At 40.9% G+C, this 26,925-nt stretch overlaps 1 protein-coding gene across 9 annotated transcripts in view; it reads right to left on the reverse strand.

Moving 5' to 3' along the window:
- Positions 1–26,925, reverse strand: part of RAF1 (Raf-1 proto-oncogene, serine/threonine kinase) — a 79,282-nt gene that overhangs the window by 11,972 nt on the left and 40,385 nt on the right. For 4 of the 9 annotated variants that reach the window (XM_063602185.1, XM_008951708.5, XM_055109500.2 and 1 more), the window contains 9 exons: positions 22,982–23,214; positions 16,450–16,562; positions 13,723–13,825; positions 13,258–13,415; positions 10,692–10,790; positions 8,565–8,718; positions 4,823–4,850; positions 4,587–4,714; positions 4,125–4,242 (listed from right to left, as the gene is read on the reverse strand). In XM_063602185.1, the coding sequence (XP_063458255.1) occupies positions 4,125–4,242; positions 4,587–4,714; positions 4,823–4,850; positions 8,565–8,718; positions 10,692–10,790; positions 13,258–13,415; positions 13,723–13,825; positions 16,450–16,562; positions 22,982–23,188 (1,108 nt within the window). In that variant the 5' untranslated portion in view covers positions 23,189–23,214. The remainder of the gene's footprint in view (positions 1–4,124; positions 4,243–4,586; positions 4,715–4,822; positions 4,851–8,564; positions 8,719–10,691; positions 10,791–13,257; positions 13,416–13,722; positions 13,826–16,449; positions 16,563–22,981; positions 23,215–26,925) is intronic. The other 5 variants (XM_008951709.4, XM_063602184.1, XM_008951711.5 and 2 more) reach the window with 3 other exon arrangements.

A 26,925-nucleotide genomic window follows, 5' to 3' on the forward strand; every position in this document is an offset into this window, starting at 1 on the left:
AGCCATAAGATCTCCTTGAGTTCTCTGAGCAGGCCAGGTGAGTGGTCCACTTTGCACTTGATGTTACTGCTTCCCTAGATATCTGCACCACCCACCCTCGCCCTCCATGCAAATGCCACTTTCTTGGCAGATTCCTCCCTGACCAACCTATTAAAAACATTGAACTGGGACTGCCACTCCATATCTCCTTTCCTCCATTTTTCTCCTTAGCAATTACAGCATTCTATATACAGAATTATATATTCTACTTTTCCTGTTTACTGTCTCCACTAGAATATAAACTCCTTAAGTTTCTTTTTTTTTTTTTTTTTTTTTTTTTTTGGACACAGGGTCTTGTTCTGTTGCCCAGGCTGGAGTGCAGTGGTGTTATCACGGCTCACTGCAGCCTCTATCTCCCAGGCTCAAGTGATCCTCCTGCCTCTGTTTCTCGAGTAGCAGGGACAACAGACACACAGCACCATGTTCAGCTAATTGTGTTTTTTTGTAGAGACAGGGTCTCACTATGTTGTCCAGGCTGGTCTCGATCTCCTGGGCTAAAGTGATCCTCCCACCTCAGCCTCCCAAAGTGCTAGGGATTACAGGTGTGAACCACCACACCTGGCCTAGAGAAAGAATTTTTCTTTTTCTTTTTTTCTTTTTTTTTTTTTGAGATAGAGTCTCGTTCTGTCGCCCAGGCTGGAGTGCTGTGGTGTGATCTTGGCTCACTGCAACCTCGCCTCCTGGGTTCAAGCAATTCTCCTGCCTTAGCCTCCTAAGTAGCTGGGATTACAGGCGCATGCCATCACACCCGGCTAATTCTTTTATTTTTAGTAGAGACAGGGTTTCACCATGTCGGTCAGGCTGGTCTTGAACTCCTGACCTCAAATGATCTGCCTGCCTTGGCCTCCCAAAGTGCTGGGATTACAGGCATGAGCCACCGCACCCAGCCTTGATGCCAAATTTAATGCCCAAAAGGAGGTTGTGAGCTTTGGGCCTGACAGATGCTGCTTTAAATAAATATGTTGAATTTTAAATCATGCACCTGAGGCTTCTGAGTTGCTTTGAGACCCTTTCTGCTTTACTTCCATAAGTGGGTGGGCTGACTTAAAAAAATCTTCAATCAAAATCATGAAAACAGTTGTAATTTTTAAGATACTGAACAGATATACTGTATACAGGAACCAGAATATGGGGGAAAAAAGTATTGCACAAAACAATCTAGAAGTTATGTTTCCTGGACCACTCATTTTTCTTCTTCATTCATAGACCAGAGCTTGCTTTCTGAAAGCATGGCATAAAAGTCCACTGCTCCTCACTCCTCTGACTTTTGAGACTTTCTGACTTAAAAAACCTAGAATCTTTTTTTTTTGAGACGGAGTCTCGCTCTGTCACCCAGGCTGAAGTGGAGTGGCACGATCTTGGCTCACTGTAAGCTCTGCCTCCCGGGTTCACGCCATTCTCCTGCCTCAGCCTCCAAAGTAGCTGGGACTACAGGCGCCCACCCCCATGCCCGGCTAATTTGTTGTATTTTTAGTAGAGACGGGGTTTCACCGTGTTAGCCAGGATGGTCTCAATCTACTGACCTCGTGATCCACCCACCTCGGCCTCCCAAAGTGCTGGGATTACAGGCGTGAGCCACCGCGCCTGGCCTAAAAAACCTAGAATCTTAAAAACAAGTTATCTACATTCTAATAGCAGTCTTTATGGAAGTAACACTGTAACAAATAATCTTTATCACAGTTTGAAAGCTCACTCTATTGAGAGAAGACAAAGCTCAGAAGCAGTACCACGTACCAATGCCTTGAAAAATTATGAATCCCCAAATGAAAGTGCGCAACCAGAGGAAAATTAAACTTGGGTACAACTTAAAACTTCATCTGCTGGCTTTTAGCTGGGGCTTTTAAAATGTGATATAAAAATGTTCTAATGCTAACAGAAGCAATAAATGCAATATCCATTGCTCTGCCTCCTACAACTACTAGCAGCCTTGTTATCTCAGACACAAGTAAGTGCTCTATCCCACAAAGTGCTTGTGTTCTTCTTTCCTAAGGAATCCTGGAGATATTTATGCCATCTAAAATATTCTGCAACTGGCTGAGCACAGTGGCTCACACCTGCAATCCCAGTACTTTGGGAGGCCGAGGCAGGCGGATCGCTTGAGCTCATGATTTCGAGACCAGTCTAGGAAACATGGCGAAACCCCATCTCTACAAAAAATACAAAAATTAGCCGGGTGTGGTGGCATGTGCCTGTAGTCCTAGCTACTTGGGAGGCTGAGGCAGGAGGATGGCTAGCTTGAGCCCAGGAGGCAGAGACTGCAGTAAGCCAAGATTGTGCCACTACTCCAGCCTGGGCAACAGAGCCAGATCTTGTCTCTAAATACATATAAATAAATATTCTACAACAGTATCATTTCTCTGGGACCCAGGAGACAGCCCAGTAGTACATACTAGATGCAATTTTCTTTTTTTTTTTTTTTTTTCTGAGACAGGGTCTTGCCCTTTCACCCAGGCTGGAGTACAGTAGTGTGTACTCACTGTATTCAGCTCACTACAACATTCCCCTCCTGAGCTCAAGCAATCTTCCTGCCTCAGCCTTCCAAGCAGCTGGGACTACAAGCGAGTGCCATCACATCTACCTAATTTTTGGTAGAGATGGGGTTTCACGATGTTGCCCAAGTTGTTCTTGAACTCCTAGGCTCAAGTGTTCTGCCTGCCTCAGCCTCCCAAAGGGCTGGGATGACAGGCGTGAGCCACCCTGCCCAGCCAGATGCAATTTTCAAAGGAAAAGGAATCATTCCACATGTACTTTACAAATGTTCAGTCGGGTGCCAATCCTCTTAAGGAACTAGAAATTGGTCAGATGATTAATTACAAGTGGTAAAAACCATGCATTAACGAGCACATGGTAAGGCTGGGCACAGTGGCTCATGCCTGTAATCCCAGCATTTTGAGAGACCCAAGAGGACTGCTTGAGTCCAGGAGTTGGAGACCAGCCTGGGCAACATAGTGAGACCTTGTCTCTACAAAAGGTAAAACAAATTAGCTGGGCATTCACCTGTGGTCCCAGCTACTTGGGAGGCTTAGGAAGGAAGACTGTTTGAGCCCAAGAGTTGGAGGCTGCAGTGAGCTGTGATTGTGCCACTGTACTCCAGCCTGGGCAACAGAGCAAGAATCTATATCAAAAAAAAAAAAAAAAAAAAAAAAAACCACCAAGTACTCAAAAGTGGAGGTGTTTGATATTTTCAGTACCTTGAATTTTAATACTCCATTCATTTGATGCTTTTAACTTCTCTCAATCTTTGCACATTTATCTCTAAAGATAATTCCAGTGTCATCCAAAGTAGTATAGGCACCAAGGGACTCTGTGATTTTTGCTTTATTGTAATCTGAATTTAGAAGAGATGACTTTTTGGGAACATGCAGCATTTTCAAGGAAATACCTATTATTTCCCAAAGTCCTAAAGCCAGAGGCATTAAAAACCTAACAGAGAAATGCTAAGTATGTTGCCAAAATGTTCAGTGTTGCCAAAATACACAAGCTGTAACTACATAAGTTAAACAGTACCTTTCTTCCAAGTGACAAAGTGTTTCCATTAAAATCAGAACACTAATATTCCACATAGGTTCAAGAATTAAGTCAATGCCTTCCCTGTTTGATAGGGACACCCACAACTAATCCTAGGGCAGGACAAAGAGAAGTTACTTCAGGAGATTTCCAGCTTTCCTATGCCTAACTGCATGACCATGGGCAAATCAGTCCCCATTTCAATCTCTAAGGTCCTTTCCAGCTTAAAGTTTCTAGAACCCATGCTCCCTCCGTAGCAGCAGACTCTTGCTCACTTAAGGAGCTTCCAAGCATGACCCATGTGCAGACTGTATTTAATCAGTTTAAAGGAGAAGTACTCCTGACATTTGATTATAGGGCTCAAGTCTTATTCACTAATTTCTAATTATCCTGGGAGCTTTATAAGAACTTAGTCTAAAAAGAATTAAGTTCAATCTTCAGGTATAATCAAGTATGTAAGGCAGAGTACTGCTATAAGCCCAGGAGCACTCAGTCCTCTCCTCCTCCTGGCCCCCTGGGCTGAAACTTGACTTCACACCAAAGCCCTGCAGTTAGTAAAGGGAGGGCCCCAAGCTTACCGTGCCATTTACCCTTATAAACAGTTCCAAAAGAGCCTGACCCAATCCGAGTGGACAGCATCACTTCACTGGCTTCTATTTCCCAATAATAGCTTGAATCTCTCTGTCCACGAGGCCTCTGAAACAAGTAGAGATCATTATTATACTCCATGCAATGGTAATAATCTTTTGATAATGAGGGCATCAAAGGATCAACCCATGTCATCTGTTTCCATATCTTTTAAAGATAAACATATTAACCATACTTCCAATTTTTGTCTTTTGAGAAATACCATTTTAGTTATAGCACTGGCAAACTGTCTGATGCAAGTGTGCCAAAAATGACAGTGACATTTATAATCTCCTTCATTGAATGTATTTTATTAGAATCTTCTCCCAAAATAAGTTTAAAGTATTCTAATTTCCAACGAGGTTTTTCTTACTGAACCCTAATTGGCAGGAGGTACTGTTGTCTATACTCACAATTTTGTTTTTCTCCTGGGTCCCAGATACTGGTGCCCGCTCTCTTTGTGCTGGCACGGGGGTTTTCGGCTGTGACCAGCCTGTTGGGCTCAGATTGTTGGGGCTACTGGACAGGGCTGAAGGTGAGGCTTAATAGACAAGACAAACAGAAGCCACACAAGGATAAGCCAACAGAAGATACACCGCATAAAGAAAAAAAGCCCATTATTGTTGGCTAAATGACTATGGAAAAGTACCTGATTCGCTGTGACTTCGAATTGCATCCTGAAACAGAAAAGGAAAGCTGGTCAACTCCTACACACAAAAGATTTTCTCTGGGGGAGGGAAAAGAGAGGAGGAGGATGTGCAAGAACAAAATAGATTATAAAACCTCTAAAAACCATAGAAATCCTAAACATACTCTAATCAACGTTCCTTGATTAAATTCAGCAAATACCAGTGGCCAGTATCTCCAAGGCTGATTTTTCATTAAATATTAGAAGGATTTAATATTCCACCTCCCAGGTTCAAGCAATTCTCCTGCCTCAGTCTCCCGAGTAGCTGGGATTACAGGTGTGCACCAGCACGCCCGGCTAATTTTTGCATTTTTAGTAGAGACAGGGCTTCGCCGTGTTGGCCAGGCTCGTCTTGAACTCCTGACCTGAGGTGATCCTCTCGCCTCGGCCTCCCAAAGTGCTGGCATTACAGGCGTGAGCCACCGTGCCAAGCCTGGTATTAGTTTTTCATATATAATGAAAACCACATTCTTTTTCTCAAAAGAAAGCAATGTACACAACAAACATACTCTTTCAAGGGAAGCTAGCAAAGTTACTCTCAGCTGAGACCCTTCCAAAGATTGGGATTCTTGTTCCACTGAGGCTCAAAACTTTTTTAAAAAGCCAGGGTGGGGAGGTGGATTCTGGGGGAAGCTCACTCTTACTCCACAAGGAGTTAGGCTAAATTGACTAGAAGTTGGATTTGAAAAAGGTAAGCAGCCTATATACTTTATCCAAGCCTAAAATCACAGAAAGCTGGAAAGACCACAAATCCAAGTTCAAAACCTACATTTTACATATAAGAAAACACATCTGAACAGGTAGAGAGACTTGGCAGGGTCACTTGGCAGAACCAGTAGGTGGCAGAAACAGAACCAGAAACCATCATATATGGATCTCAGCCCTCAGCTCTTTCACCACAAAACACTGCCTTATGGGTAAATTTGGAAATCGGTTACATTCTCCTCATGGGAGAAAGCAAAGGCTATCTTTAGAATTTGTTAGAAACTGTTTGGAAAATAGTTTAAATTGCAGAGGCCTCCATGAGACCTAAACCCCAATCTAAAATGCATCGCTTGGAATAGAACAGTATAATAGAATAATATGAAACCACTTGGCCCCCATATCCTAAAAAAGGACATTTTTGGGGGGAAGTCCTACTATTCTCTTTGTGTAACCACAGTACAGACAAGATACTTGTTCCACACAACTATTACTAGAATGCTCCCACTCAATTATAGAAAAAGATAAAATTATATATCTAATTATGTAAATAGATAAAAAGAATCAAACCAAGCTGTTCCCCTGCTCCCAAAACATAATTCGGAATTTAACAAGAAAGCCTAGTTCTGGTTCCCAAAACTAGCTAGTCTTCAGAATTACCTGGAGAGTGATTCTGACTCTGGAAAGAAGAATGAAGATCCACCCCTAATCCCCGACCCAGGATTGACTGAGCATGTTTTGGAGGGGAATGTGGGAAGTCCAGGAATGTGTGTCTTTAAGTACAGCAGGATAACTGCCAGGTGGGCAAAACACTGGCAAAAAATAATGTGGATTTCAATAGAAATCGGCAGCTGTAGTTTCATTATCCAACTAAGCTGTTCTTTGTTTTTAAAGCAAAGCACAATTTATTTTTATTAACCACAATTATATTCCTATGTAGCAGAATATTTTCCTTAATGTTATGGTAATTTTCTTCCCTGTATCGATTAAATATCCCATATTTTATTCTGTGCTAATTTCTATAGTTGGATCAATTTATTCTAGAAAGAATTTTCCTATTGTTCCTGGAGTCTAAATACTCAAGAGAACTATGAATAATTTGAGACCCACAAATAATTTGAATAAAGCAACAATTAGTCTACTTTTAAAATGCTGACTTATATGTGATTAAATTAACAGGAATCAAAATTTACGCTGCTTCTAAAGTAAAAAATGATTAGGCACAACAATTGTGCTAATTCTTTTATAATAAAAACTCAAAAATTCTTACTTGACACAATCATAGACAGCTCACTACAACCTCAAACTCCTAGGCTCAAGTAATCCTCCTGCCCAAGCCTCCTGAGTAACTAGGACTGCAGGTGCACACCACCAAGCCCAGCTAATTTTTGTATTTTTTTTTGTAGAGGTGGGGTTTTGCTACATATAGCCCAGGTAGGTCTTGAACTCCTGGTCGCAAGTGATCTTCCCACCCAGCCAATTCTGACCTTTACTGTTCCCTATAAATATTACAGTGTTCACAGAGGAACAAACCATTTAACAGAAGTAGCAGTAACTGGTATATTATTGTATTATCAGGACTAATCATAATGATAAAGTCAAAATAATAAAATTTATAGCTTATATATGATCTCCTCACAATAGTGGCAGGACAATTATGTTGAAAGTGATTTGAGGTCTGAATGAGATAAACTGTGCCTAAGGCAGCAGGTGTCTACATGATGAGAGAGAGCATAGTTGTCTCTGATAAGCTTTCAATAAAGAATATTTATTCTAGGGTTTATCAACCAAAAACACATTTGGTTACTAATATATAAACAGAATACCAATGCTGTGAGCACCAACTAAGTAAGTCTAACATTAGTCTTTGGTTGGAATTGATTTAAAAAAAAACTTTTTAATGCCCTTGGCCTCAAAATCTAACTTAACATTTTTTGTTTGTTTTTAAGGTGGATTCTTATTATGTTGCCCCAGTTGGAGTGCAATGGCTATTCACAGGCACAATTGTAGCTCCCTACAGCCTAGAACTTCTGGGCTCCAGTGATCCTCCTGCCTTAGCCTCTGGAGTAGCTGGGACAACAGACATACACCGTCATGCCTGGCCTAACTTCAGAAATTCATTTCACCTATCATCAATACCACATACAACTTTTTTTTTAATTCTATATACTCTACTGCCAAAAAAAATTTTTAAAAGAAAGAAAGAAAAAGAAAACATGGAAACAAGTGACAAGAAATATACATTTAACTTAGCAACTATTTCATTTTTGGTAGTCTGCTGTCTGACAGTTTTAGCAATCCTGTTAATTACAAGAAAGCAAAGGCATGAAGAAAAATACCTACTCTTCCCCTCAAACAAAATCGTCTGGACCACGCCCTGGGAGAAGCACTCAGGTTGTTATTCTAGTCCAAAGCAATGAGAAATAAAGAAGAATAAAGAACAAAGGAAGTATTTAAGTGTATTCAGTTGTTATTAAAGATGAAGCAGAAAGCAAATTAAACCAACAGGACATAACCAAAAAGCCAAGAAAAGAAAAAGCAGTTCAAAAACACTAGCTTTGGGCACTTTGACATCTCCCCAAACACCTGCTTATTAAAGTCCTAGGACTCCACCCTTTTATTTCTAAATAAAATCACAAAAGTCTTCCAGAGAATCTGTAGTTCTCCATCACTGTTATTTTCTGTCCCACACCAAAACTAAACTGCTCTTTAAATATCTTAGACACTTGTTCATTAATAGCCTATTCAAATCTGATAATGGGAAGAGTTCAAATGTTAACATTTTCTCAGGAAGTTTTAGTTCTCCAGTTGAATGATATACTAACCAGACTATTCAGCCAGTCTGAAGATATTATGGATATAAAATAAACTGTAAAAGTCCAGAGACCTGAGAAAGTGTTGCAACATTCCTTGATCAGATTTGAAACCCAAAACTCTGAAATAAATATCAACCTCACCCCATTAATTGACTGACATTACCACCCCCAAGGTGCCCTATTACCTCAATCATCCTGCTGTCCACAGGCAGGGTGGTGCTGACCATGTGGACATTAGGTGTGGACGTCGACCTCTGCCTCTGGGAGAGGGAACCTTCAGATGAGGGACTGGAGGTGTTAAAGGTGAAGGCGTGAGGTGTAGAATATCTGTGCTGAGAACTAGGAGGAGAAAGAAAATTCCATGATTGGCACTTAGGCTTTCATACTGGTGAAGTCTTTCAAGTACATATTTGACTAAGTAAGATGCTTAAGGGCAAACTCTACCTGTACAACCTTTGACAAAATGTTTGATTCTTTCAAATATGTGACATCTAAAAATTATCTTAAGTCTAGGTGCTTTTGCATACAAAATTTGGAACAGGAAATAATATATGTATTGGGAATTCAATGAAAAGGAGGGTGCATTATAAGTTTTCTTTTTTTAAATAAAGCACCACTCGAATACTCCACATTTTTACAACATCTCCAGGAAAGAACAGATTAACATTTGACAACCACGCTACCACCTATTAAGCTAGTTGGAACACGCCCAGTTTAGAGACTAAATTTGAGAATTTATTTAAACAGATAAGTAGACGTGCTGAGCATGTCTGTAAAAAGGCCAGGATTTTACCCTCTGTTTGTCCTTTCCTGCTACAACCAGCAAACAAAGTAAATGAATGGGAATTCAGTTTTTAGATGGAAATACCTAAATGTGAAATTAACCACTGGCCTCTTCCAGTCACCACCAACCCCCACCAACCAAACTGGGAACATGCATTAAGAGGTATAACATTTTCATTATTTGCTCTAAAGATTCGTTTGAGGTTTGTTCAGATTCAGGTAACACCCATGTATGAATTAAAGGGAAAAAGGCCAGCTTTTCTAAGGGAAATTGTTCTATTGTCTTGAAAAAATGCCTTCCCACATAATCCTCTGTTTTATGGCTTCAGAGGCCTGGTTTCTTCTAATCTTCAGAGGTAACTACAAACTCTTGGTCAGATTTGCTTTTCAAATTATCAAGAAAAATAAAAGCCATACAGAAATATATATCCAGATATATGCAAATTCCTTATTCTAAGATATGCTGCGTTTAATATTTCCATAGTATTTTCACATTAAACATTATCTGATTACACATTATATGTGTGTGTGTATGTGTGTGTATGTGTGTGTGTGTGTGTGTGTGTATATATATATATACACACACACACACACACACACATACACACACATACATACATAATATATTTTTTTTTTGGAGACAGAGTCTTGCTCTGTCACCAAGGCTGGAGTGCAGTGGTGCCATCTCAGCTCACTGCCTACCACGTTCAAGATTCTCCTGCTTCAGCCTCCCAAGTACCTGGGCCAAAAGGCACATATCACCACACCCACCCAGTTTTTTGTATTTTTAGTAGAGATGGGGTTTCACCATGTTGGCCAGGCTAGTCTGGAACTCCTGACCTCAAGTGGTCCATCTGCCTCGGCCTCCCAAAGTGCTGGGATTACAGGTGTGAGCTACCGTGCCTGGCCTAAAGTAAGATATTTTGGATGTAGATTTTACTTTAGGTTTCAAATTCATGTGTGTTAACACTGAGCAGTAGGTGAACGCAACAAAACTGATTATAAAGCTGGAAAACAGAGTAAAGACAAGTTATATGCAAACTCAGAGACACATGAGAAACAATATTTATGCTGAAAATCTAATTAAATGTTTTTAAAGACACTAGTCTATTTAAATACATGGTTTTAGCAAATGCATCGGCCACAACATGCATTTCAAAGTTAAGGGTTTTATTTTTATCAAATCACTGTATTAAGTTTTAGGACCCTTTCCATTGAGGTTGAACTCAGTACATACTGAGGAAAGCAGAATCTCAAGCTCTTTAAAATGTAATGACATATTAAGGAATATGCTATGATAACAGAAGAAGCTACAGTCAAAGTCACTTTCCAGAATGTAAGATCTACAGGTCCATAAACAGAAATTTCTACATTTTGCTGTACCACCAGTATCAAGTTCTACAGAAGCAGCAAGGGGTTTCCACATAGAGAGGAGGGAATGCGAAGAAACTCTTATTTTTTGTCTTCAAGCTTCCAACCCCACCACCCCAAATAACTTTCTAAAAGAAAAGCTATAGGTAAAAAATTACCTAACAGGCATCCTGGAAACAGACTCTCGCATACGACGCATAGTCAAAGAAGGTAGTGCTGGGACTCCACTATCACCAATAGTGGAATTTGGAAACAATCTAAACAAAAGCAGGGAAAGACTGGTTTTTAGGCTTGCAGTAATCTTACAGAGACAATCAGCATGCCTTGCTTTTGCAAACTCAGAGCTACTAAAACTGAACTTTTCCCAGTCACATTTTCCTCAACTGTTTTACATTACCTAGAATAAAGGGAACAATATTCCAAATAACTGGATTTGAATGATTATTGAATGTGAATAATACTGACCTGCCAATAAACATACAGGCTCCTGTGTGCTTTTTCTCTTTTTTTTTAAGATGGAGTCTCACTCTGTCGCCCAGGCTGGAGTGCAGAGGCGTAATGGCGGCTCACTGCAACCTCCATCTCCCGGGTTCTCCTGCCTCAGCCTCCCGAGTAGCTGGGATTACAGGCACACACCACCATGCCCAGCTAATTTTCGTATTTTTTTTTAATTATACTTTAAGTTTTAGGGTACATGTGTACAACATGCAGGTTTGTTACATAGGTATACATGTGCCATGTTGGTGTGCTGCACCCAGTAACTTGTCATTTGACATTAGGTGTCTCTCCTAATGCTATCCCTTCCCCCAGTTTTTGTATTTTTAGCAGAGACGGGGTTTCACTATGTTGGCCAGGCTGGTCTCGAACTCCTGACCTCAGGTGATTCACCTGCCTCGGCCTCCCAAAGTGCTGGGATTACAGGCGTGAGCCACCACGCCCGGCCCAGTGTGCATTTCTAGGAAATACTGGTCCTGTGTCTAGCTATATCAAAATAATATTTTTCAAACTACAGTATAACATTTCACAAACTATGTCACACACAGCTTCTCTGGAAACATTCCATCTTGAAAATACATAGATAAAAGACTAAAATAGAAGGAATAAATCACAGAAAAGTGAGTAATTAGGCACCTTTTTTCCATGAGGTGGGCACTTGTGCTTAGTAATTTCACAGGTTATGTCAGCAAGCCTCATAAGAACAATGCAAGGAAGGTAATATCCCCTTTATTCAGATGCATGAACGAAAACTCAGATGTGGTTATGGTTAATGACAACACTGAGATTTTGACATATGTCTGTTAGACTCAAAAGCTTGTGCCGCCGGATGCGGTGGCTCACACCTGTAACCACAACACTTTGGAAGGCCAAGGCGGACAGATTGCTTGAGCTCAGGAGTTCGAGACCAGCCTGGGCAACATGCTGAAACCCCGTCTCTAGAAAAAATACAAAAATTAGCTAGGCATGATGGCATACACTTGTAGTCCCAGCTACTCAGGAGGCTGAGGTAGGATTACTTGAACCCGAGAGGTCGAGGCTACAGTGAGCTGTGATCATGCCACTGCACTCCACTGTGGGAGACAGAGCGAAACCCTGTCTTTAAAAAAAAAAAAAAAAAAAAAAAAAAAAAAGGCTGGGCGTGGTGGCTCATGCCTGTAATCCCAGCACTTTGGGAGGCCGAGGTGGGCAGATCATGAGGTCAAGAGATCGAGACCATCCTGGCCAAGATGGTGAAACCTCATCTCTACTAAAACTACAAAAATTAGCTGGGCGTGGTGGTGTGTGCCTGTAGTCTGAGCTACTCGGGAGGCTGAGGCAGGAGAATCACTTGAACCTGGGAGGCAGAGGTTGCAGTGAGCCGAGATCATGCCACTGTACTCCAGCCTAATAACATAAAGAGACTCGTCTCCAAAAAAAAAAAAAAAAAAAAAAAAAAAGGTGGGGGACAAAAATAAGATAAATTTTAAAAGCTTGTGCCATTTGTGCTACTCAAGCTCTCATCACAAAATCAATACGTAAGTGACCATGAAAGCAAAAACATTTTCATCATGGTCTAATAATAACACTCCCTTGGTTTCTCTAGTACTGTCAAAAAAGGACAAAACTTTAAACTTTTCATATACCTAGTTACAGTTTTTAAAAGGCAGTTTGGACCATGTACTTTTAATATAAACTTTAAATTCTTTAATAACATTTTATCTATATGAAATATATTGTCTCCTGAAAGAAACAAGAATCTTTCAAGATTTTATATTCAAACAATTTTAAGTCCAAACAACTAAGTTTTCTCCAGTTTGAAGTGAAGAAAATAGCATCAACCGTGCTTTCTGCTCCTTCTCAATGTCAAAGGCTCATTCAGCATATTCAACAAAATACAGAGCAGTGTCTACTAGCAACCCTAGTAGATAATACTATTAAGAGAGAAAAGCAAAAAATCTTCTTGTTTTCATATCCTTTTGCTCCTTTCCTTACTGAATCACAGTCACAGTATGTCAATCTCAATTTGACAGATAACAAGTCCTACTCCTACCTGCTCATTCTGGAGTATGAATGCCACCAAACCTAGCTAGTTTCAGAATTATCACTGTTTCTAAAGTAGTTTCTGGATCACAATTCATTAAATGAGTCTAGAATCCAGACTTGTCAGTCAAAATCTACAACAAATACCCTTTAAAGTATGTATACTCCTCATCCCTATCTTCCTTGGATAAAAGAACAATGCCTTACAAGAGCTGTCTGATGTTACTCCAGTCCACACACATAGTAGGTACTTTGGTGCTACAGTGCTCATGAAATTTGTAGCCACAAGTCTGACATCGAAATCCATTGAGCAGGAATTTCTGACAGATGTCACAGAAGGCAAGCTTCAGGAACGTCTTCCGAGCCTACAACAAGAACACAGGTGTAAATTATGCTGAATAAATAAAAGATGACAAAAGACAACATCATTTCTTGGCCTCCAAAAAAGTTTTTACAAAATGAATCATACTTCCAACATGTACAGAATTCATAATCACAAATTAGAGTATATCTCTGACTAATGAAATCTAAATTGCCTTACTGTAAACAACAGCATAAAGAACTTTAAACAATCCAACTATATATATATACATACGCATATTACCTGAGAAATTTCTGTTATGCCTGGCAAAGCCCTCAACATGCCAGAAAGAGAAGAGATCTGCAACTTACAAAGTTGTGTGTTGTGAGGGGAACATGATCCAGGAAATCTACTTGAAGTTCTTCTCCAATCAAAGACGCAGCATCAGTATTCCAATCTAAGCGTGCTTTTTTACTAGAAAGGATTTAAAAAAAACATGAAATGTTTAAACAAGATCAAAGTTCAATAGAAATAACAACAGCTACCATTTATCACATGCCATATAAACACAACTTTATTTAATCCATACAACAATAATTTATTTAATTCATACAACAAACCTATGAAGTAGGTATTATTTCTATCTGAAAAATAAGAAAACTGGGACTCTAAGAAGGTAATCTGCTCAAGGCCACACAGCAAGTTTAAGGGCCTATGTTGGAATCTAGGTCTGTTGAACTCCAAAGCCCATGTTCTCAGAATAAAGTTTTCTCTTTATTTACTTAAAAAAATGTTTTTTGGTAGAGAGAGAGTCTTGCTGTGTTGCCCAGGCTGGTCTTGAATCCCTGGCCTCAAGCGGTCCTCCTGCCTCAGCCTCCCAAAGTGCTGGGATTACAGGTGTGAACCACCATATCTGGCCAGAATAAAGTTTTCTTTAAACAATGATATATAAAATCTCACGATAAAGTCAATATACATTAAATTGGAATTTGTAACACTAAAATCTTACAAAAATCCCCAAATCCTGTAAAATGGATTATAAATATTGCTGCAGTACAAAATTTAGTCTTCAGTAGCCTATTTCAATCTAGATAAATAGAAAGGAGCCACAAATGAAAAATGTACTTTTCTATTAATTAATAACAGACTCAAATCTGTAGTTGTAGGGTCTATAAGTCAATGAGAAACTTAACTGTCTTAAAATCTACTCTGAAACCACACTTTCTGTGCCTACAGTATAAATAAGACAAAAAATAGATACATAAGTAAAAAGTAATGCCCAATTCCTGTCTTATGTTTTATCCAGTTAATCTGGCCCATTTTCCAAAGGAAGAATATACTCAGGTAAAGAGAAAATAACATGTATAGCACCATTCAAGCCTCTCCATTATCTACCAGAAGCCTAGTCAAGCCATTTTTCTCACTATCCAACAGTAAACAATACATTCCTTAATATAATTACCTATACAGCACCTGGAAAACTTCCTATAACTCCAAAGGACTATTTTGCCCTTATGAAGAGAAGGAGGACAAGCCTTATTTTCTCATCAATCTGCAGACTGATCCTAGTGACAATCTGCTGTCTGTCCTAGAGACTCCAGAGTAGCTCCAAACCAGTGCAGCCTTGGATGAGAGTAGACCAAGCCCTCCCTGTCTCAGACTCTCTCTAGTCCTTAAGGAACACTATGGATTGGCTTAGGGACCCAACCTGGGCTACCTTCAGCAAAAGTTAACGTCTGCTTCAAAGATTTGCACTTCAACAAACGCCTCCTAAATTGAGAATTACACTCACCCCTTCGAGTAGATTCATTCCCTGGGCTATTCTCCCAAACTGCAGAACTCTTTGAAACATGAAAAAATGTAAGCTAACGATGAATAACATAAGTGACGCTTTCCAAGAAGAGGGTAAAAAAGAACCCTTTAAAGGTTTCCCTATATTTTCGGGGTGGAGGGAATAATGGATAATGGATAATTATGGACAGCTCTGCTGCTTTGAGGTATTACTCCTAGCCTTTGAGGGGATGCCTCTATCTTGCCACCACCATTAGGAATAGGATAAACCATGAATCTTCCCTGAAGCAGAAATGCTTCTGCATCTTTAAACAATCTATCAAACAGCAGGGATTAGTACACATTTAACTGAATAAAAAAATTAGTGAATGAGAAAAGTCAATCTCCCGAGGATAGCATTCTTTATATAAAATAATGCACTTTCTGAGTGCCCAGTCTATATAATGCATTAGAGTAAACACAAAGAAAAATCTTTGTCTCAAAAAAACACAGCATCTAACATCACTGTTTCCATCCATGGAAACATTATCAATACCTAACATGTGTTTTTGTTTTTTTGTTTTTTGGCTTTTTTTAATAGACAGGATCTTACTCCAGCCTGGGCTGGAGCAAGACTCCCAGGCTGGAGTCCAGTGGCACAATCATGACTCACTGCAGCCTCAAGCCCCTGGGCTCATGCAATATTCTCACGTCAGCCTTTCGAACAGCTAGGACTACAGGGCCGCACCACCATGCCTGGCTAATTTTTAAAAATCTTTTGTAGAGATGGGCCTTCACTATGTGCCCAGGCTGGTCTTGAACTCTTGGCCTCAAGCAACCCTCTTGCCTCAGTTTCCCAGTGTTAAAATTACGGGTATTACCATCCTGGCTAACACGGTGAAACCCCGTCTCTACTAAAAATACAAAAAATTAGCCGGGCGCGGTGGTGGGCGCCTGTAGTCCCAGCTACTCCGGAGGCTGAGGCAGGAAAATGGCATGAACCCGGGAGGCGGAGCTTGCAGTGAGCCGAGATCGCGCCACTGCACTCCAGCCTGGGCGACAGAGCAAGACTCCACCTCAAAAAGAAAAAAAATTACAGGTATTGGTCATCATGCCCAGCTTAACGTGTATTTAACTTTTCAAGAGAATGTCCAAGCAATAATTTCAATTTCTTAATACCTATTTTTCTGAATTATCTCTTTATAAAGAAAGGTATAGAAATATACAATATTCTATAGGAAGCTAGTACAATTTAATACAAACATAGCTATTTGAAGCTAGAAGATCCTTACTAGTCTGAAGAAGTCAATTGACTTTTGAGCTCTTACCCTTTGTGTTCGTGGAGAAGTCTGAACACTGCACAGCACTCTGGTTGCAGGCCCCTCACCTTGAGTGCTTTCATAAGGCAGTCATGCAAGCTCATTCCATTTCGCACATTGACCTACAAACAAAGGACCACCTTTAGGACCAACACAGGCTGCAGCACCCCTTGGAAAGGTGGGCACAGAAATAAATGCACCAGTCTGTATCGCTTGTGATGGCCCACACACACACACATATACGAAACAACCTGAAATGTCCAGCAATAGGAAAGTACTTGAATGGAGTGTGAGACATCTGTATTATGTCACATTATGCAGCTATTATATTACTTATAATGACCTGGATGGAGAGGAGTCCATGATATATTAATTGGGGGAAAATATCCTTCAGAATAATAGAGTAAGATTATTTTAAAGGTGAAGAGGCCAGGCACGGTGGCTCATGCCTGTAATCTCAGCACTTTGGGAAGCCGAGGCGGGTGGATCACCTGAGGTCAGGAGTACGAGACCAGCCTGGCCAACATGGTGAAACCCCGTCTCTACTAAAAATACAAAAATTAGCCGGGCATGGTGGTGGACGCCTGTAATCTCAGCTACTTGGGAGGCTGAGGTAGGAGAATTGCTGGAATCCAGGAGGGAGAGGTTGCAGTGAGCTGAGATCGCACCATTGCACTCCAGCCTGGGTGACAAGAGCGAGACTCCGTCTCAAAAAAAAAAAAAAAAAAAGTGAAGAAATCTGTATATGTTATACAAGTGGAAAGATTTACACCTAGCTGTTCACATCAAGAGACAGTGGTTAAGAAAGATAAAATGATAAACTTTTCCTTTATATGTCTCTAATTTTGTGTGATTAGAATGTATACACATATATGTTCATTAGATTCATTAGAGAGGAAATAAGCCAATCTGATCTATAAACAAACGAGTTTTTATGATCAAAATTTGTACTTCAACCTCTTTCAACAAAAATGACTGATGATTCTAACAAAAATTCCATCTCACAAGTACTTAACACTAGTGAAGGCAAAGCAGGAAGTGGAAGATATAGAACTCCAGCCCTGCTGTAGGGACAAACACCAATCTTAGTTTAAATATATGTGCACACCATACCAAGCAGCCTTAGTGGCACATACTTCTCTATATTCCCCTGTACTCAATCCTCAAAAAGCTAGGCAGGTACTCAGAACCCTATTGGGAAGTGTGAGTGCCCAGGATACTCACAATTAATGGCAGCTGTAAAAAAATTTGAATGAAAATTTCAGAGTTTTGATAAAAGCCCTCCATGTTTAACTTCAAAGCCAATAATTAATCAAAAGTAAGGTAACTAGAGTCAGTATGGCCAGCAAGGAGGGCAAAACAGAGATTTGCAGTGCTTGTGAACTGCCTACAAGGTTCCTCCTCTGATTGAAAGTGCTAACAGCTGACAGCAGCCAGCCAACCGCCCCCCCAACCCCCGCCATCCCCCCCCCACCCCGCCCCCAGAAAGTGGTGAGTGTATGCATATATCTACCTATGTGGGTACACGGGGAGGGGGAAGGAAGTAAAGCAGGGCTGCAAAAGGCCCAAAGTGTTCTTAATCTTGGCTCTTACTCCAGCCACCTCAATGCCAATCCAGCCAACCTTCTCTAGCTGGTTTACAGCAGAAAAAAGTCTTAAGAAAGAGGACATAGTTATCTGGGCCCTTCTAGTTACCAGGCTCCAAACTAGGGCATAGTATCTGGATGCAAAGCAGAGAAAACAATCTAGGAAAGAAGGGAATGCATGTAAGCATAAGGAATCTGAAAACATCAGAGAGGGGCAACGTAAGAAGTTTTTCACAAGGCTTTATTTTGCTATCACCAGGGACTGAAGGGGACTTATCTGCCCAGTAATCATTCTTTGAAGCCCAAAGATGGACTCCACATTGAGAGTACAGTATAGAAGAATTTGAACTTGTAACAGATTAGTCGAGAAGGTGATGGGAGTGGGGGAGGAATATTCTCCAGGAGGATCAATCATCTGGGAGAAGGAAAAGATTTTCCAAACGAAAAAAGTTCCTTTGGAGTTTGTGATAGCCTCCTTAGCTACCGATGGTTTTTCCTCTCCTTCAGAGATGTGGAAGAAAGGAAAGGTCGTGAACAACAGGGTAAGGGGAAACCAACTGATTCTTCGAATAGATAAAGATTGATCATAAGAAACCTCTGAGGAAAAGAAATGGGGATACAGGGGCAGGGGTCACCCAAGACTTTTGGCTCATATGAATGCTTTACCTATTTAAAAATAAATAAAATTAGCATTCTTTAAAAGTTCCTTGTACATACCAAAATAGTTCAGACAAATGATACCTGGGATTTGTGTCAAAACACTGGGAAACGAGTGGATGAAAACACAGATTAAGCAGGCCTGCCATGGTTAGCTAAGTGTTGAAAGTGGGTAAGGGGTACATCAGATTTGTTATTTTCTCTGCGTGCGTGCGTGCGTGTGTGTAAAATCTATATTATATATACTGAGACAGAGTCTTGCTCTGTCATCTAGGCTGGAACACAATGGCATGATCATGACACATGCAGCCTTGACCACCCCAGTTTAAGTGATCCCCCTGCCTCAGCCTCGGCTGGGACCACAGGTGGGCAGCACCACTTCTAGCTAATGTTTTTTTTTTGTAGAGACAAGATCTCACTATATTGCCCAGGCTGGTCTCAAACTCCTGGGCTCAAGCAATCCTTCCACCTCAGCCTCCCAAAGTGCTGGGATTACAGGGAAGAGCCTCTGCACCCAGCCTGTATATATTTTTTAATGTTCCAAAATAAGTTTATTTTAAAAGTTTCTTGACGCAGTGATACCCACCAACTTCCAGCTTTTCAGAAACAAAACAAGTAAGCTATACTGATGTGAAGTACGAAGACACTAAGAATGAGGAAAACAAAGAGTAATAAACATACCTAATGGAATCATGACCTGCATCAAATACTGTATAGCAATGTTTTCTAAGCTATAAAGTGATATCTGTTACATTATCAGTCTTCATTAAATCATACTGCAAGCTGGACAGTTCTTTAAATATCATCTAATCCCGTCAGATTCCCAAATGTAGCTGGCATTAGAATCCTCAGAGAAGCTTGAGAAAATATAGATTCCATCTACCTGTCCAACACATCCAAGGATTCTGATTCAGTTAGTATGGAATAAAGCCCATTCATACAGAGTGAATCTGTATTTTAACCTGCTGGTCAGCTGACTCTAATAGTAGTGGTCCTCGGCTCCAGTCAATCACTTATCTAATAATAATTAGAAGCAGTAGCAGCAGCAGCAATAGCAGCAACAGCAGCAGAAGGAAGTCAAAGAGGCACACATTTAGAAAATAAAAATTCCAAGAAACATTCAAAAACCTAATTATCACATCTAAAATTATTTAAATCAGATACACGTCCTCTGTCTCATTCTCCTCTTTACAGCCCTCCATGGATACATGCTGAAATCAGTTAAATAATTTCTAGAACCCACTGAGTGATTATGAGAGTCATTCTGGGTTCAGGAAGTAAAGCAACCTGGGGAGGAGTAAAAAGAGCTGACTGACGGTGCTGGCCTAGCTAAGCAACTCTTCCCTCTTCTACCGCTTTCCTGAAGCTGCGTGCCTGGTGAAAGCAGCTAGTTCTTCCACAGTTAGTTCATCTTTACCCAAAGAAACAGGCAAAACTAACCTAGGCTACAACCTTCTCATAAGCTGTAGGAGAAGTCAAGCTTGGCTTCCAACCACCAGCTGTGCTCAAATGGAGGGGATCAAGGACTACATAGATGTATAAAAAGCTAAGAAATAATCATAGCAGCCGGGTGCAGTGGCTCATGTCTGTAATCCCAGCACTTTGGGAAGGCGAGGCAGGCGGATCAGAAGGTCAGGAGTTTGAGACCAGCCTTGCCAACGTGGTAAAACCCTGTCTCTAATAAAAATACAAACAAATTAGCCAGGCGTGGTGGTGGGTGCCTGCAATCCCAGCTACTTGGGAGGCTGAGGCAAGGAGAATCGCTTGAACCTGGGAGGTAGAGGTTGCAGTGAGCCGAGATTGGGCCACTGCACTCCAGCCTGGGTGACAGTGAGAGCCTCCATCTAAAAAAAATACATATAATAATAATAATCATAGCTACCACTTCACTTATGAATCAGCCACTGTGCTAAGTACAAGCCTCATTTCATAAAGGTCAGGAAAGAGGATTAAAAAAGTACAGAACTTGTCTAAATGATACAGCTAATAAAAGGCAATGCAAGGATTTAAATTGGGGTTTTCTTGTTTTAAAGGTTCATACACTTAATCACTATGCCAAATTAAGTTTCCCAGCCTTCTGGGCAAACTGGTAGCAGATGGGGATGGAGAAGATAGTCTCAATAACACTTTGAAGAAGCACCAAATGGTCTTCAGCTTCTCATAACACACACTTCCTATCTGACTTCTCAATTTAAGGTCACAAAGAAAATTAATGAGAAACAGTAGGTAAAATTACTTTGCAAATGGAAGACCATTGTTCAGATATAGGGGATTATTACTGTTTATTTTGCCAGCCATAAAATTTTCATTTTTAGGAAGAGAGACAAAGATAAACTTACTCAAACTTTCATTAAAGTTAGACTTTTGAGTTTTGCCTTCAGTTCAAAATGCACCTAAGTATTCAACACTACACTTGGGAGGCTCCTTAGGTTCACAAAAAAAGTATAAACAATTTATTAACAAATTGGGAAGAGTGGAACTGTTAGAAACAAACAGAAAACTCTGGACTGGGGTTCCCCACCTCAGAACCTTGCTTCACCTGACTATATGGAATAAACACAATGCATTGATTTTACACAAAGAACAGAGGATGGGAAAGGAAGAGGCATGAAGTTTTGAACCCAAGTTTTCTCAAAAGTTCCACCAAGCAAAACCAATGCAATTTCACTTTTCTGTTTTGGCCAGGTGGTTGGTTTTGTTTGTTTTATCCATAATAGTAGAAAACTTTTTTTGTTTTTCTTTTCTTTGAGAAGGGGTCTGGCTCTCTGTCACCCAGGCTGGGGTGAAGTGGTGCGATCTCAGCTCACTGCAACCTTTGCCTCCTGGGCTCAAGCCATCCTCCCACCTCAGCCTCCCGAGTATCGAGTAGCTGGGACTACAGACGTGTGCCACCACGCCTGGCTACATTTTTGTTGTTATTTCTTTTTTTAATATAGTCTCACCCTTTCGCCCAGGCTAGAGTGCAGTGGCGCAATCCTGGCCCACTGCAACCTCTGCCTCCCGGGTTCGAGTGATTCTCCTGCCTCAGCCTCCCAAGTAGCTGGGATTACAAACGTGCAACACCATGCCTGGCTATAATTTTTGCAATTTTAGTAGAGATGGGGTTTCACCATGTTGGCCAGGCTTGTCTCGAACTCCTGACCTCAAGTAATGAGCTGGCCTCAGCCTCCCAAAGTGCTAGGATTACAGGCGTAAGCCACTGCACCAGGCCTACTTTTTTGAATTTTTTTTTGTAGAGATGGGGTTTGCCATGTTGCCCAGACTGGTCTCGAACTCCTGAGCTCAAGCAATCTGCCCACCTCGGTCTCCCAAAGTGCTGGGATTACAGGTATAAATCACCACACCCAGCCAGAAAACTTTTTGAGTGCTAAATTCTTAGAAAAATTGAAGTTTTGTTATCAGGCTGGGCGTGGTGTCTCATGTTGGTAATCCCAGCAGTTTGGGAGGCCGAGGCAGGTGGATTACCTGAGGTCAGGAGTTTGAGACCAGCCTGGTTAACATGGTGAAACCCCGTCTCTACTAAAAATACAAAAAACAAAAATCAGCCAGGTGTGGTGGTGTGTGCCTGTAGTCCCAGCTATTTGGGAGGCTGAGGCAGGAGAATCACTTCAACCCAGGAGGCAGAGGTTGCAGTGAGATGCACTCCAGCCTGGGTGACAGAGTGAGAATCCGTCTCAAAAAAAAAAAAAGAAATTTTCTATCAGAAAACCTAGTGGCAATGTCCTGCCATGATGCCAATATGAACCTGTCACTGGTACTGCAAAAATAAACTACGCAGAACTAAGAGGCTGGTGTCAGTGCCCTGAAAAAGAAGATTCTATGATTTCTAAGCTGCCTCCAGACTGGTCCTGGGCCTATGAAATATACAAAAATAATCTTTTCTATGTAATTTTACTTTCTTCTTTATACTTGATTGTAATAGTCAAAAAGCTTTAGGTGAATATTTTAATAGAAGAAATAAAATGTCTTCTAAAATAAGTAGTTGGAAAGGCCTAGAGACTTCTCAAAGAAAAGTCTTTGAAATATACCCATAAGAATGTACTATTTGTTTGGATGAAGTGGCACAAAGGAAGACATTCCAGGCAAGAGTAACAGAAGGAAGGCCAAGAGGTAGGAAAAAATAGGGGGTGTGGAAGGAACAGCAATAAAAAAAAATAAATCTGCAGTTAGAAAAAAAAAAAATAAAGACCCTAAATGACAATGAATATTTTGCCTGTCTTTAAGTTGAACAACATGATCCTTAATGTGCTCCACAGGCAGATAAATAGCTAAATTTCCTAAGTAGAATGTTCACATACCACTGTTCTTTGCTTGTTCGGCAAGAAAACACGGATAGTGTTGCTTGTCTTAGAAGGATCTGTGAGTTTGCCATCATCTGATGCCCGGCGCTGATAGCCAAACTGCTGAACTATTGTAGGAGAGATGCAGCTGGAGCCATCAAACACGGCATCTTTGAATCCAAAACCATTGCTGATCGTCTTCCAAGCTCCCTGTATGTGCTCCATTGATGCAGCTTAAACAATTCTTAAACCTGGTAAGAAACACAAATAATTGTAACTCTAGAACAAAAGTATTTAACCCAAGAACACAATACATAAAGAGTAATTATGAAAATAGCACTATGTGGGTTTTTAATGATACCTCCTGCATTCATCAGCAAAGAAAAGTTTCTTTAATAGTACACTTCCATAAAATATTTCATAGATGAGGAAAATGGGACCAGCAGTTAAAAGATTTAGCAAGCAACTGCCAGGCACGGTGGCTCACGCCTGTAATCCCAGCACTTTGGGAGGCCGAGGTGGGTGCATCACGAGGTCAGGAGATGGAGACCATCCTGGCTAACACGGTGAAACCCCATCTCTACTAAAAATACAAAAAATTAGCCGGGCGTGGTGGCGGGCGCCTGTAGTCCCAGCTATTCGGGAGGCTGAGGCAGGAGAATGGCGGGAACCTGGGAGGCGGAGCTTGCAGTGAGCGGAGATCATGCCACCGCACTCCAGCCTGGGTGACAGAGCAAGACTCCGCCTCAAAAACAAAACAAAACAAAACAAAACATTTAGCAAGGGACCAGGCACAGTGGCTCATGCCTGTAATCCCAGCACTTTGGGAGGCCGAGGCCAGCGCATCACTTGAGGCCAGGAGTTCAAGACCAGCCTGGCTAACATGGTAAAATGCTGTCACTACTTAAAATACAAAAATTAGCCAGGCATGGTGGTGGGTGTCTATCATCCCAGCTACTAGGGAGGCTGAGGCAGGAGAAATCACTTGAACCCAGGAGGTGGAGGTTGCAGTGAGTCGATATCGTGTCATTGCACTCCAGGCTGGGGGACAAGAGCGAGACTCCATCTCCCAAAAAAAAAAAAAAAAAAAAAAAAAAAGCCAACTTGGAACATGAGCCCAAGTCTCAAGACTTCTAGTCTATTACTTTTTCAACTACATTTCTCTTCTTCCTAAGCAACTACTACCCTTGAGTGTGAGCAACACATTAGTACTATGAGAAATACCTGAAAAAAAGTGTAAGCCATAATTTATGACTTCAAGGAAGAAAAACTAATATTTCTAGGATGTATTTTAGGCACTTTATAAATTATCTCAAGCCGGGCATGGTGGCTCATGCCTGTAATCCCAGCACTTTGGGAGGCCAAGATGGGTGGATCACAAGGTCAGGAGATCGAGACCATCCTAGCTAACACGGGGATACCCTGTCTCTACTAAAAATACAAAAAATTAGCCAGGCATGGTGGCGGGCGCCTGTAGTCCCAGCTACTCAGGAGGCTGAGGCAGGAGAATGGCGTGAACCCGGGAGGCAGAGCTTGCGGTGAGCTGAGATCGCACCACTGCACTCCAGCCTGGGGGACAGAGCAAGACTCCATCTCAAAAAAAATAATAATAATAAATTATCTCATTTAATTTGTGTAAGAACCCCAAAGATTTTCTTTTCTTTTCTTTTGAGACAGAGTCTCACTCTATTGCCAGGCTGGAGTGTAGTGGCGCGATCTTGGCTCACTGTAACCTCCGCCTCCCAGGTTCAAGCGATTCTCCTGCCTCAGCCTCCCGAGTAGCCGGGATTACAGGCATGCACCACCACGCCCGACTGATTTTTGTATTTTTAGTAGAGATGGGGTTGGCCATGTTGGCCAGGATGGTCTCAATCTCTTGACCTCGTGATCTGTCCGCCTCGGCCTCCCAAATCACGCCTGGGATTACAGGCATGAGCCACCGTGCCCAGCCAGATTTTTAATCCCTTCCTCCATCCACACTTTCTTTTTAATTAATTTATTTTCTGAGACAGGGTCTTGCTCTGTTGCCCAGGCTGGAGTGCAGTGACATGATCACAGCTCACTGCAGCTTCAATTTTCCAGGCTCAAATGATTCTCCTGCCTCAGCTTCCCAAGTAGCTGGGACCACAGACGTGCATCACCATGCCCAGCTAATTTTTAAGAACAGTTTTTTTGGTAGAGAAAGGCTCTCACTATGTTGCCCAGGCTGGTCTTGAACTCCTGAGCTCAGGCAATCCACTCTCCTTAGCCTCCCAAAGTACTGGGATTACAGGTTCAGTCACTGCAAACCCTTTCTTTTTTGGACACAGAAGTCATGCTACTTGCCCAAGAACACCCCAGCAGTGGGTAAAATAACCAGATTCTTTATCTGTTTAAATTTAAAGTCCATGCATTTTCTACCATAACATTCAGAGTTCAGAGTTCAGTTCATTCAGAGTTCAGAGTTCAGTTCATGGTCAGAAACCATGCAGAAGTAAGGGGGTAGGGTTTCCTCCTTTAGAAAACTTTGAGGTTGATAAGGAATCCCATCTTTTCAAGCCTTCCTCCTTCAGAAACTTGTTTTATTATTAACAGTAGCTACCATTTACTAAAAGCTTACTATTATGAGGCAGGATACATAGCATACATTCCAATCATTATCCACCTTAATACTTACAGTATTACTCTAGGTAGGAATTATGTCCCCATTTTACAGTTGAGAAAATTCTCACACACACAGCTTGTAAGTGGCAAACTGGGATTCTGAACTGGGCTGCACTGACTCCATAGCCCTTACCTTCCCATATATAACACTAACACTCAAATCATTTTAGTCAGAGCTGAAATGGCCTAGAATTAAAGACCACAGAATCCAAACCTTGTTTTCAACCAAAAGTTTCTAACTGAATATCCACTATATGCTAAATCACATCACATGCCCAAATCAAGAGGGAGGTTAGATACTTAGTATTCTTAGATGACAGCTAAGAAAACCAAAGAGGTTTAGAGACAACTTAAGATCACAACATGGAGTTATTCTCATACAGTCTTGGTACATTCTTTTTGGGAAAGAATACGGTAATATCTATTAAAAGTTTGAAATGTTCTTAAAGAATGATCTAGTATTCTACTCCAGAAATTTGTCCTACAGAAGCCTAAAACAAGTGTATAAAAACATGTGTAAGCATATTCCTTGCAGCACTATTCATACCCTTGAAAAACTGTGGTAAAGACCAAATACCTAACAATAGGGAATTAAATAAACCATGTTAATATCCACGTGATAAAGTAGATCCATATATACAGAGATGGGAAAAGATATCCAAGACAACAAAAAATGAACAAGTCTGAACCCTTTAATATTAATCTACAAAGAGGGAGGGAAATCTAGAAATAAATAAATGGATGGGGAACTCTAGAATTAAAGTGTTAACAGTAATCATTTCAGCAGGACCGTGAAGGGTTTTTATTTTCTACATTACTTACTTTTTGTTTTTATATTTTACTATTACACTATAAACTTTTATCGGCATATTTTATTTCTGTAAGAGGGGATGACAGAACAAGATCTCGCTGCCTCCTGCATCTAGAGCCTCAACCTGAGCCCTGACTCACTCCTACCTAACTCTATCCCCAGGTTACTATGAGGTCCCTTTTTAGGAGTACATACAGCTCCTCCTTTTTCTAGATCTTTGAGTTTTTTTCCAACTAAAAAGGAAAAGATGGAGGAGCTTAAGACCAGATAAGAGAGAAATAGATGACGGAAGAGACAGAAGGCAGACTCATCTGAGCATCTCACTAGCCTGAAATGATACAGCTCCTAATAATCCATGTAACAGCCTGAACAGGCTTAAAATGCAACTCATTGTGTCACTCCCGTTTTAAAACTCAGAATAAAATCTAAACTCCCTGACAAGGCGTCTAAAGGCCTTCTTTCATAACATGCCAGACTTTGTGCCTCAAGACTTCTGAACTTCGTGTTT

Source organism: Pan paniscus, chromosome 2 (genome assembly GCF_029289425.2).
Source record: "Pan paniscus chromosome 2, NHGRI_mPanPan1-v2.0_pri, whole genome shotgun sequence".
NCBI classification, from domain to species: Eukaryota; Metazoa; Chordata; class Mammalia; order Primates; family Hominidae; genus Pan; species Pan paniscus.